The 13,482-nt window shown below is 42.0% G+C and overlaps 1 protein-coding gene across 3 annotated transcripts in view; it reads right to left on the bottom strand.

The window, feature by feature from the left end:
• FRMPD4 (FERM and PDZ domain containing 4) overlaps positions 1–13,482 on the bottom strand; it is a 1,388,782-nt gene that overhangs the window by 56,170 nt on the left and 1,319,130 nt on the right. For all 3 annotated transcript variants that reach the window (XM_078657870.1, XM_078657872.1, XM_078657873.1), the window contains 3 exons: positions 10,909–10,998; positions 9,532–9,714; positions 6,932–7,070 (listed from right to left, as the gene is read on the bottom strand). In XM_078657870.1, the coding sequence (XP_078513996.1) occupies positions 6,932–7,070; positions 9,532–9,714; positions 10,909–10,998 (412 nt within the window). The remainder of the gene's footprint in view (positions 1–6,931; positions 7,071–9,531; positions 9,715–10,908; positions 10,999–13,482) is intronic.

The raw sequence follows: 13,482 nt of genomic DNA on the forward strand, positions 1-13,482 counted from the left end.
GAGTCAGGAGGGGAGAGGCTAACAGACTCTAAGACTGGAGCATGCATTATTCTACATGTAGTGCGTGATGAAGAATATTAAATGACCATTAATACAGTATTTCTCTTACATGGAGACGTAAAGGCTAGACTGTGACGGAAACTATTGATGCGATTCAGTAGTTTAGGAATGCAGAGAAGGAGGGCTGGACTGATAACTAGAATCATAACATACTCTTGGCAGACTCGTAGGCAGAGCCAGGCTGAACCGGGCACTGTGAGGCAGGAAGTAAGTGAAGGGTCAGGAATACAGGTGGGGGCTGTATCGCTCCTCAGCGAGGGTTCAGGAGACAGGAGCTGAATCTGGTGTCCGGGCCCTTTTGAGGCCTAGGAACGGGGACTTTACAATGAAATAACGTGCACACTGAGAAACGTGGCAACGTAACTTTACATAGGCCTAATACTCGTAGCTTTCACGAGAACTGGAAACTGGCATACTAGGGATGGACACAACTGTAATTGCGTCTTTAATCGATCATGGGGAATACATATGCATATTAATCATGCACATACAACATAGGATGGGGAACACGTAGGGACACAGAACATGGCAAAATTTACTTTTCCACAGCTTGCTAATGGCGAGGGACTGATTGCTAGACCTGGCATCCTTGGCGTGATTTCCACAGACTTTTTTGCCTCTACCTCCTGTGTTTTAGACGTTTTGGGCAATTTGTCACTGCTGAACAGTGTCAAAGTGCAAGTGCTCCCTGGGTAAATTACTATTATGATGGCTATCCATGGTTGGCATATTTGAGTTATTGGTAAGTCCCTAGTACAGTGCACTGAGTGTTCCAGGGCCGGTTATTCAAAAGCTACTAAGTAGGCTTGCAGCATTGATTGTGCCACCCACATAAGTAGCCCAGTAAAAGTATCTCAGACCTGCCACTGCAGTGTCTGCTCGCAGTTTTAAACTGCCATGACCACCTGGCAAGTGCACCCACTTGCCAAGCCCTAACCTTACCTTTTCTTACATGTAATGCACCCATCAGGCATGGTGCATTATATGTGAAAGGTAGGACATGTACTGGTTTGTGTGACATCCTGATAGTGAAATACTGCCAATTTCGTTTTTCACTATTGTAAGGTTATCTGCCCCATAGGATAACATGGGAGGTGCTGTGTAAACATCTTGCAAGCATAACTTCCCATTGGGACTAGATAGAACCATAAAGTTTGGACTCCCTAAACTCAGGATTTAATAACACTTTGTTTAGTAAAGATGTTTTTTACATTTTGTGTTTGAAAAAAGCATGTTTAGAAAGTAGGCATTGTCTTGAAGATACTGAGTCCATCATCCATCCTACAGAGACACTTGCCACAAAAAGAACAAAGGCATTTTGGGGTATAAATATTACATGTGAAACCCCAGGACTTTAGATTACTTCAAGGAACAAGAGGACCCTGGCAAGAAGAAGAGCGGAAGGACTGTGTGAGGAGCGCTACCTTTTCTGAGTGAGGGGTGGGTTGGCCTACAGTTGCTGCTTCTGTCTGTGGTGGGGGGAAAAGACTGACTCTTTTTGCCCTGCTGTGGTATCCTTCTTGAGAAGAAATCTTGAAGGGTCTGTGTGTGCTGAGTTCTAGGAAACTCAGGGACATCAAGGTTTCCATTCTTGTGTTGCCTAAATCTAAATGGATTGTCTGAGGCTTTATTTCCTGTACGCCTGTCTGTGCTTCGTTGCAGGGGCAGTTCTCTGTTGTATATTCACTGATTTGAAGCCATTGCTTGGGGCGTTAGTCACTGAAGGTGCAGTGCGCTGATTTTTCCACCAAGCTCTGCTTCCGACTCTGGCCTGAGCCCAACCGCTGCAGCACGAAGCCGTGAGCGAGATGAGGACTCACCTACGCGAAGGCACGGTCAGTGCAAAGGAATCCCTGCAACCTCCAAGAGATTCGAAGCCAACATGGCTGCAGCAGCGATCGGCCCAGAACAATCAGAGCCGAGCCGCCAACGCATTGCATAGTTTCCAGTGCGGCTGAGTGCTGCCCAAGAATCTGGAACCCTGCCTCCGCTGCTCCAGCCGCACCTGACTGCCAGGTCGTGCTCTGCTGGAAGAAGCCAGTGCCTCACATCTGCCGCCTCGGAGACCTTAAGGAGTGCACACAGCGGTGCGAGTGTGGTTCACCTGGGGGCATTGAGCTTCTCTGGCCTTCTGCATTCCCTGATTCAGAGAGGAGTGGGCAGCAACCTGAATTCTTCCCCAAAGCCCGGAAAGAGATCAGCGCCGAGGTGCTAGGCCCGCAGAAGGTACCTCAGCAGTTTCTCTTCCCGCAGTTGTTGGTAGGCGCGGAGAGCTCTGCCACCTATTTCCACTACCCTGAGTGAGAAGGGGGGGGGGGCATTTTTCGGTACCACAAGTTAATATATGTGCTGTGGGCATTTTTACAAAGAGTGCATACTCATAATGCTTATATTTTCATTCAATGTGATTTCATTATAGTGATTAATACTGAAAGTGCATAACTCATAATGCTTATGTCTTCATTCAATGTGATCCAAGAAAGAGAGAGTTTTACCCCAGTTAGACCAAAAGGGACCGGGTACTGAATAGAAGTTAAAAGAAAATTTCCCTTTTGTGACACCATTATTGTTTTATCACTAGTTTACACTGAACCATAAAAGTTCTGCACTATACCATTAAATATCTACACCAGATTTTTGGAAAAAATGTAATTTATTATTTTCTCAGATAATCTGGAACTTTATGGTTCAGTGTAAACTAGTGATAAAACAATAACGGTGTCACAAACGGGAAATTTTCTTTTAACTTTCATTCAAATGTGATTCCATTTAAGGGGATTAATACTGAAAGTGCATAGCTCATAACGCTTATGTTTTTATTCAAAGTGAATATTAATACCACGTCATTCTCTATTAAGGTAATGTGTGTGCCAGACCAAGATTGATTTATGTGAACTATGTATTTTGGTGTACAATACAAAGGATATACTTTTATATAACCTTGTGCTTCTTTTTGTGGTGTGCCTAGTATGTCACTAGTGTGTGTGTGTGTGTCTCGCAAACACTTTACACATTGCCTCTGGGATAAGCTTGACCGCTCTGTCAAGCTACCAAGGGGGTGAGCAGGGGTTATCTTAGGTGTGTAACTCCCTTATACTGACTAGCTTGGTGGGTTCTGCCTGGCTGAGGTGCATGCCCTCGCCAACCAGAAACCCCAATTCTAACACTGGTTCTATAGCCCCTTTGAGGAGGAGGGCTACGACCTGGTCTAAGAGCAGTCTTTGATGTTCTGGTGACAGTCTGTGTGAGGTAAAATGGTGGGAGGCATTAACCATGTTGCATAATATCGAACACCCTCTGGTCTGTTGCGACAATTTGCCATGTGGAAAAGAAACCTTGTAGGTGCCCTCCGACAGGTGTTGTGTGGTCGGGGGAAAAAGAGGCAAGTCAGGATTTGGTGTTTGGTGTAGCTGTTTTAGGGAGGTTAGCCTTGCCTCTGGAATTGCATCCCCTATAGGACCCTCTAAAACGGTCCCTGAAAGAGGACTGCTGGCCCTGGGTGTGCTGATAAGACATGACAGCTTCAGGAAGGGTGGTCTTTGAGCCTCCACAGTAAGGGGTGCGGCAAAAGGAACTGCGCAGTGCAGGTGTTTGTGGTGCTCCCATCACTTTGGCTGTCTCCAAATCCTTTTAAATTATGTTTAAAGATTGGTCCACTTGTGGACTAAAAAGGTGCTCACCATCAAAGGGCATGTTCATCAAGTTCTGTTGAACTTTCAGTTTAAAGCAAGAGATACGGAGCTATATGTGTCTGCGTAGCAGAATGCCAGAATTTATCCCTCTGGCAGTTGGTTCGGCTACATCTACGGCACAGTGAATAGAGGTGTTTGAGATCAGCTTGCCCTCAGAAACTATCTCCTGACCCTGTTTTCTATGCTTTGTAGGAAGGTATTGGGGGAGCTCCTCCATTTCATCCCAGTGGGCATGATCATATCTTGGATGAAGGCCAACAGAATTAGCAATGCTCCAGTGGTTGGCCAATTGCGAGGCAACCCATTTCCCTTCCTCATCTATGTGTTTGCCTTCTTTATTAGGAAGCATCTCTGTTGGCCTGGGAGTTGACTCACTTACAGGCAGGGGCAATTACCGGAGAATCAGGTGGGAGCTGACCACGAATATAGAAGGCGTCAGAAGGGGAGACCTTATATTTTTATCCACCCTAGATGTTATAACCCTAGCCCAAATAGGGTCTTTAAAAATGTCAGGGGTATGACATAACATGCCCTTGAGCATGGGAAGGTACTTAGTGGAGTGGTGAGTGGAGGAGAGTGGTTCAAAGAGGAAGTCCTCCTCTAAAGGGTTCAGTGTGAAGTTCGGCCTTCAAAAGGATGCAGCCCAACCAATGAGTTCCTGAAAGGATGTGGAATCATCCAGAAGGTAGAGGATGGCAGGGTAAAGGTCTGGATCTATGTCCCCTGGTCGGTGTACATCGGAGTCCGATGGGTCACCCATCTGCCTCCTCACGCTCACCCACGTCAGAGTGTGGAGAACACTGGGGTGTCATGTCAAGACCGTCCACTTGAGAAGCCATTGGGGAGGGTGAAGGCTGAGGCTGAGGATAGTGGTACAAAAGGGGGTGGTGATGGACGGAGCATATGAACCAATCAAACACTCACACCCAGTCAACAGATTTGGGTTTAATCCATCACCGTTCTTTAGCCCACTCTGCCACCCCAGTTCAGACATGGCCATATGCAAATCAGTCTGACCCTGTGCCTCATGGGAACAGTCCAGCCCGAACTGCCAAGCCATGCCTTCCCTGGACCGGAAACAAGCTCCCTAGGACCGGTTTCTGGCATTACAGCCGCCTTCAGCCAGGCTTGCTTGAATCCAGTGGCAAAGTGAGCAAGGGACTCACGTCTGAGCATACCCTGCCAACTTATGGCGAACAAAGCGGTACAAAAGGGGGTGGTGATGGACGGAGCATATGAACCAATCAAACACTCACACCCAGTCAACAGATCTGGGTTTAATCCATCCCCGTTCTTAAGCCCACTCTGCCATCCCAGTTCAGACATGGCCATATGCAAATCAGTCTGACCCTGTGCCTCATGGGAACAGTCCAGCCCGAACTGCCAAGCCATACCTTCCCTGGACCGGAAACAAGCTTCCTAGGACCGGTTTCTGGCATTACAGCCGTCTTCAGCCAGGCTTGCTTGAATCCTGTGGCAAAGTGAGCAAGGGACTCACGTCTGAGCATACCCTGCACACTTATGGCGAACAAAGCGGTACAAAATGGGGTGGTGATGGACGGAGCATATGAATCAATCAAACACTCACACCCAGTCAACAGATATGGGTTTAATCCATCACGTTCTTTAGCCCACTCTGCCACCCCAGTTCAGACATGGCCATATGCAAATCAGTCTGAGCCTGTGCCTTATGGGAACAGTCCAGCTCGAACTGCCAAGCCATGCCTTCCCTGGACCGGAAACAAGCTTCCTAGGACCTAGGCTGAGGATAGGGCAATGTGGTGGTGGTGAATGGGATGTGGGGCTGATAGTCTTATCTGCTTTCTTGCTATGTTTTGCCAGAACTGGAATGTCCAAGGCCACCTCAAAGGATAGCTGATGTTTCAAGGATGGCTCCTTCTACCTTGAGTTGAGCTGTTCCTGCATCTTATGGATATTCAGCTCAACAGTGCCGGAGTCAGACTTGTTGGTCAATGTCAAAGTCCTTGACCTTGTGACTGGAAAGGCTTCTTCAAAGAAAAACAACTTGCGCACATTCCAGCCCGACACTAGATGGCAGGAGTATGCACGGCATTTGTATCTACAGCCACACATGTCTTGAACATGTAATTTCACCTACTTTCTATTTTACATAATTAAACAGTGCTGCATCCCAAGTTTTACCAGTCCAGGATCTATGAAATAATCAATACCATCCAATCTTCACACTGTCTGGTATGAGCAGAGCACCCACAATAGACACTTGAAAACAGCTGAAGCTTTGTGAGTTGCATTCCATTCAAAGAATATTTAAAATTGTTTTCATAGTATTTATTTCATAAAAAATGTTATGTTCTTTAATATCTCGAATTTCCTTGACAAAAAAGCAGTTATACTATCAAAAATTGAACTTGGTGCACTGCAAGAACTACACACTCTTCATCTGGAAATTAATCCCTAATATACTTTCTGAACCAGGGCTGGATTTTCAAGTAGAACTCACATCTAAGGCAAGAGTGAGACACAGCTACTCATAGGCAAAGGTTTGTAAATTTGGCAATAAACATCTATCCAGTAGTGAGCAGGTTATCGAACAGATGAAGTGAATGCTCAGAAATCATTTAATTTGTTGATGGTATCTCTCCTCTGGAATACTCAAAGCATTACCACAGTTGCATGATCTTGGAACTGCAATACAAACAAGGTTAAGAACATGATGTGTCCTTTGTGAATTTCACATCAAAGATATGAAGTAATAGGAGAGAAGAAGAAAGCACCATTGTACTGTGGTGAAAAACGCCACTGCTAATATAAAAGAAGACCTTTATCTTACCGATATACAAGAGGTATTTATTTAGAGCTCAGAATGTTATAATGGGGAAGAACAAGGAGCATCTAAACTCAAAAACATGGTTACCACCTTTTCAGGAGGTAAATAGTTTATAAGCTATCAAAATGTCAAATACAATTGCAGTTTGACCTCTGCTATCTGTCCTAATACTGATTATTCTGGCCTTATTGTAATAATTTCTTATTTGAACTATATATTTCATAGCAGTAATTCATTAGCATAAGCTTTGAATGTCTTGATCAATGTACTCCAGATCTCATTACCTTTATCTCAGTATCTGTAAAGTACAAGCCACAAAGAATACACCTACAAGAAATGCACTGATGCTCATGTATAAATAACAACCTACCCAAATCTCTGCTTCCCATGTTTTTATTGTTGGCCATATTAAATATAGATCGTCGTGAATCCACTAGCAGTCTGTAGTATCCAGCTGTTAAGCAGGCTAGGTTCATTGCATCAGATGACTCCATGAGCAAAATAATTGGCTGAAAAGAAGGTATTGAAATATAAGTCAGTGTTCATGACATTACCAAGGGTTGGGACAAATCTCAGTCTTACATTTTCGTATGAAGTGACCATAATGCTACTGTTTGCAGAGCTGCTGGCCTCCATAAGGGGCTGTATTATGGGCGGGGATAAATTGTCCTTCTTGGGAATTTCATCTTATTTCCAAATTATACAACTGATATAAGGCCCTTTCTTTGAAGTTACAAGCTATAGATAAAAAGAAATAGATCTAAAACTCTATAAGACAAAATTATCTTGGTCTCAAAATGCATACACTTACCAAAGTGAATATTTACAGAATGAAAACTATAAGAAATGCTTCAATTCATTTGTATAAATACAGTTACACTTATATTGAAACCATATATATAATCCTTGACAATTCCATGAACAAAGTACAATTTAATTAAATACTTTAAAAAATCTTATTAACTTTTTTATTGTTATTACTTATCTTATCAGTTAAACAAGTTCCATATCAATAATAATCTTTATTCAATCTTCAAAAAGCAGATCATAGAAGGTACATAAATAAAAACATACAATAAAAAGACAAAAGGATTGACATATCTACATTAATATTCATTGGAAACTTCCACATCCAGGGGATAAAAGTGTGCGGATCTTAACTCAGCAGCATAATAAGTGAGTAGCAGCATATAATACAAATAGCCTCACTACCGATATATTTATATTAGCATTGTCCTCCTTGACAAATTTCATTGCACAACATCAACTCTGGGGAGTTTAAGATACATAAATCAAAGTTCATCATCATAGTAGAAGACCAGCAGCTCAGGTGCAATTATATATACAAACACTGTATTTAAAACAGGGTATTCCTCTTTTGTGTTAAAATGCTCTTTACAAAACAAGCAACTAAGTAACATGTGTCATAGTTATTAAGTTGCTGTAAAAAGAATAGGGCGGCTTTACACTTAGAGAATTTATACCTGCACAACAGCGGTAATAAAAACCTCCTTGTGAACGGCAAATAATAAACACAAGAGAAAACAAAATGCAATGAGTGACTTGATTGCTCATCACATGGGCAAGTGCCGATGTCTGCAGTTGAGTATTGTCCGAATGGAAAACATAGCAGCCACCATATGGAACGTACCAAAATCTAGCCAATAGTGGTCTCTCATACACATTTGTCACATACAGTAAGTAGGGAGTAGTCGCAGGCACCACCTGGATTATACAATAATCTCTGACCAGGGGTTTGGCCACTTCCACTAACTCCCAAGTGGCTTGTCTATGCTTAGTGAAGCTATTCTGGACCCAGTATTTATTATTTTCAGAATGGGCTCCAATAAGTGTACTCAACCCAGAGCTTAGAAGGTGTCTTTAATGTATTTTAACCATGGAATTGTCAAGCCTTGGGTGCAAGACAAGCAAGCTCTAATAACTGCTCGGTTAAGCCCAGCTTCCTTGTTTGTCCAAATTAAGAATCAAAACGGCCAAGGGAGAAGCATTAATAATATCTTGCATGTATTCCATACCTAGCTCCTGGTGCAGAGAAAAATGCGGTATCGATTGGGCGAAGAGGTAACTCCTAGTAGCCGGCAGCAGAATCTATTCTCCTCTGCATGCATTGCCCCCATATCCCTACATCCCCAGATAACCATACCGTATGTTAGAATTGGCAGGCATTTCTGGATGTATATCTCTAAAAAAGGGGCAATAATTCTTTTGCCAATGGACGTGGCGAGCGAAAAGGTAGTGCCTACTGCTCGGGTATAGCAGATCATCCTGCTTTTAATGCATGATGACCAGATGCACACGTTATTGAACTCCAGGCCAAGGTAAGAAAATTAGCTCACCCTATCTAAGTTTTTTACCACCTATACTTAGGGTGCAGGTTTTTGTATTTACGGGGCCACATACCATTGTGTATGTTTTAGTAAAATTAGTCTCAATTCCAGATCTCTCATAAATGATACAAAACTAGAAATTAAAATCTTGAGACCGTTGGACTTTCTTGCCATTAGAACTGCGTTGTCCGCGTTTAATAACACAGGCACAGCCTTCTGCTCTACATAAGGAATATCCATCCCAGCAGATACTAGTGTTCTATCCAGATCCTTAATATAGAGTAGAAAAAGGGTCGGTGAGAATGCACCCCTGGGGCACAAATTTCTTTGTATGCAGTGCTTCACTGTTTTCTTTGTTAAGCTATCATGCTGTCATTCAGTTCCAATTTGTAGGATCTTTTTCTGTTTAATGTCACCATTATTTAAAGTTACTTTCAAATAAGTTATCAAAAGGCTTTGTAAGATTCTAAGTCAAAAGTGTGAATAAAACAGGTGAAATGTATAGATTATTTGTGCTTATCCATTCAAATTATCCTATATAGGCTCATTAATAAGATGTTTATTACATTTTGATAGTGTCTAGGGTATAAATGAATGCACTCATCAAGTAATATTCACTTACCTTTACATCTAACACATGAAGTTCCACTCTTACACTGATCTCATCTTCTGTGAACATCTCTATTCGGTTCACATGGCTGAAGTCTGCGAGCAGGGCCACAAGGTTCGTTTTGGTGTTAATGACATGACTAATACCATATCGGGGCCCAACCAGCAACGTAACATCAGAGTGTTTTTCTCCCTGCTACAAAAAACCATGAAAGGTGATGTGATTAGACAAATGTTTGATGTGTTAGCAACCAATAAATCTTGGTACTTGCTATACTTGTCTCTAAAATAATTTCAAATTATCAGTTTTTCCCTAATTGATTTACTGTGTCCAGAAACGCAGGCTGTATTGTCATATTGATTAATTACTTAGTGACCCTTATATAAGATGGTCTGTTTGGGATCAATTTGTCAAAATGCTATAATTTCTCAAAGGAAAAAAATCAGTAGGAAATATGAAAGTGTTATTCTTGGGTTGCATACTATAGAATTAGAGATCCCAGTTCAAACCTCTGACATGACGCTTGAGATTGTAATCCCTTTCTTATTCATTTAAGTGACAATTACTAATCATAGAGTATATTTACAAGTAGGAATATGATTCCCCCCATTCACACAAGTGCTGAAAGTAAATTATTTTACAAATAAAATACAAATTGGAAGAAAATAGTACTCATGAATGTTTTCTTCTGGGTTACACTGCGATTTCTCTCAAAGGTTCCCCTCTTCAGAATATTGGTATAGTACATTTTTTAACTGTTGTTATTTTTATCACTAACCGTTGAACAGTGCAGAAGTAACTTGTTTTCCAACAGTTTAATCACTCTGTCCTTATTTGCAGTAGAAAATGTACACCCCCATGTTAATCCCCAAAAGATACATCACAAGGGAGGGGATATATAAACATTTCTCTATAGAAACAATTTCTTTAACCATTACAGGCTATTTGCAACAATTCATAATGTTTGTATCGACTGTATTCTACAATTAAAATCTAACAAGATTGAGAAAGGAACAAGCATATTGGACATAATATCTCAAAACGACATGATTGGCAGTCTCAGTGCTATTCCCCCAAAACCTGTAGACTATCAGACAATCCATTTTTTAAAAGCCATATTCTCCTATGGCATAGGCTCGGTCACCTGTTCTGATATCACAACGTGCCACACAAGTTTGCCATTCTGCTTGACTTGCAATAGGGAGTTACAGAGATTTTAAACTGAATCTTCTATTGCCAATGTCCCCAACCCAGTGGCTGTTTCTTGCCTTGCTGTATTTTTGGGGATTTCTACAACACGTTTGTTTTACAGAGAAATTGTCCCCACAACTTTAAAAAAAAAGTTCAAGTCAGTCATCTTAGACATTATCACATGAAAACAGATTTTACCACTAATGTTGCCTTAAAGACACGACCACCATACAATCGAAGATCACTGAGGAACTTCAGATAATGCGCCTTTGCTTGCAGAGCAGACAGCTGAAATAAAGTGAAAATCAGAGCTTATTAACGCCCATGGATAACATCACACAGAACAGTACTTCCTAACCAATTGTGTCAGACGCAAAAGCATGCCTAGACACCATTCTCAGGTGAAAGTATGAAGATAACAGTCTAGTCCTGTTAGAAGGAGAATGCACTATAACAAAATAGAAAAAAACAAAAACAAGCACATGGAAATGACCCAGGAAATATATCTGACATTTTTTCTTGCATTTCTTTGCAGTCGAGGAATAATTTCACAAAGTAAGTCGTGATGAAAGGGGGATGGAGGTTTGCTGTCTGTGGTGGGGCACACATTTAGAACTCCCTCCTTGCCTGATGAAATCTAATGTGAGCTCACATTTCATGGTGTTCTGAAAAGCTGTAAACCCACATGATTGAGGAAGATAATTTTCAATATTGTGCAGGACTATTTAGATGAGGATTTTTTTTAGTTTGAAGTTGCTACAGACACATTTGAACTGTGTGCTTAATAATTAAATCAATTAACACTGGTTTGTCCAGGATGTTACTTTCCAGCCTTATGTGCATTCTAACATAAAAGTTGACTTAAATTCTTTGAAAGGTGTTGTGACGATTATAATAATCTGACTAATGTCCTACTTCTATACCATTATAGTCAATTTACTTATACATTTTGAAAGTTTGTATCCAATCTAATCCCAAGTGCCCGGGCACAGCTCATTCACATGCGGAGATGAACCATATTACAGTTGAACACACCAGCTCACTGTTTTTTGGCTTGAACACTGCAAGTATCTGCTCACACTAGAACGGGTCAGAGTCAAAAGGTAAGGCCTATTGCGATGGATCAGGGGTCGGATACAGGGAGCACACTTGTCCTGCTGGAAAGTTTAACTTCTGACTTAGATGTTTTTTGGGAAAAAAATCATGTTGACGAGGTCTTTGGCAGGTCGGGCTGCGGGCAGGATCCGGTGTGGGGATCGTCATCATTGTCCGGCTGGAGTACAGGACCTCGGTGAGAACTTATGCTTTGGAGGCAAGTTTGAGGCTTTCTGTGTCAAGAGCATCAAAGTTCTGATCGAGAAAAGTCCAAAGTCTGTGCCCAGGAAGGTCTTGAAGGAGGACGCTTCTCATCGACATCAGCCTCAGGGGCAACTTGTGTTCAAGGTCGTGAGGAGCATTGCACTGCCAACAATGGGAGCAGTAAAAGGAAATTCTAGCAGCTCAGCACAGAGGGTTGCTAAATGCTTATGACAAAAAACCTGCTTAGATTGAGAGCCCAGCACATGTTTTGAACAAGTAAAGTTCTCGCCCTGCAGGCACAAGCCAGTGAGGGCAGTGGCATCACAGTGATGGGAAGAAAAGATAACAAGCCTACTTCAGCACTCCTGTATGTATTTAGTTAGTATATATCATAGATACTCATATGTCTGTATTGTCAGGCGGTGTGAGCTGTGAAGTCATTATATTATTTTTGATACCTAATAAAAGAAGTTTGGAAGAATATATACTTGAGTTGGATCTCTGAATTTGGAGGTGTTTGATTACGAACATTGGATATCGTATAAACTGTGATCATGGACTAATAACTGATATGTCAACGAGTTTGGACTGACAATACAGACATATCAGTATCTATGATATATACTAACTAAATACATACAGGAGTGCTGAAGTAGGCTTGTTATCTTTTCTTCATGAGATTTAGGCACTTGTGCCTTATTGACATCCTTGGTGGTGGGTGTGTATCAGGCCACAAAGGCACCCTTTTTTCTGACAGCCTAAATAATCATTGTGCTCTTAATTATACGTCCCATTAAATTACACTGTGAGGAATATTGCTTTATGTGCGGACGCTTTCCCTTTCTTTAGGGAAACACTACCACCTATTTCTTTGTTTGCATCACAGTGATGGGTAAGGCAAGGTTTGGCAGTGCTCAATATGTTTGCGTTTGGGAGTTTATGCTGTGGCACAGGGAGGGATCCACAAAGTTCCATTCCATTCCATTCTGAGGGCGGAGGAGGCTGATGAGGACAAGGAAAGACTGCGTTATAATGACCAACGTGTGGGCTGCACTTCCCCCATTAACACCCACTGCTAGCTTGTTAAGGGGCAGGCTGGAAGAGGAGCCCAGCATCTCTTGAGCTTGACTTTCGATTTCATATGTTGAAGAGCACGCTGTTGCAGAGAAAGAGCTCTGAGTCTTTTAGTGAGTATTACTTACTTTTTAACAGTGCTAGATTCACAACCTTTCTCACATGCACAATAAATAAATGACACTGTGTTTGGTTCTGTTATACGGCTGCAAGTTCCCCGTGTAGAGCCGACTTGGGCCTTCTACAGCATGCATTGTTAAAATTGACATAATTTTTGCAGTGACAGCCCTAAATAAAGGTAGCTGTACAAATACACAGTTCCAGAAAGGATAGTAGCACCTCGAAGCTCGGGGTGAAGCTTGCCTGCAGACTCTAGGAGCACTGCAGCCTTTCAGCAGC

The sequence above is a fragment of the Lissotriton helveticus genome, chromosome 8, assembly GCF_964261635.1.
Source record: "Lissotriton helveticus chromosome 8, aLisHel1.1, whole genome shotgun sequence".
In the NCBI taxonomy this organism is placed as follows: domain Eukaryota; kingdom Metazoa; phylum Chordata; class Amphibia; order Caudata; family Salamandridae; genus Lissotriton; species Lissotriton helveticus.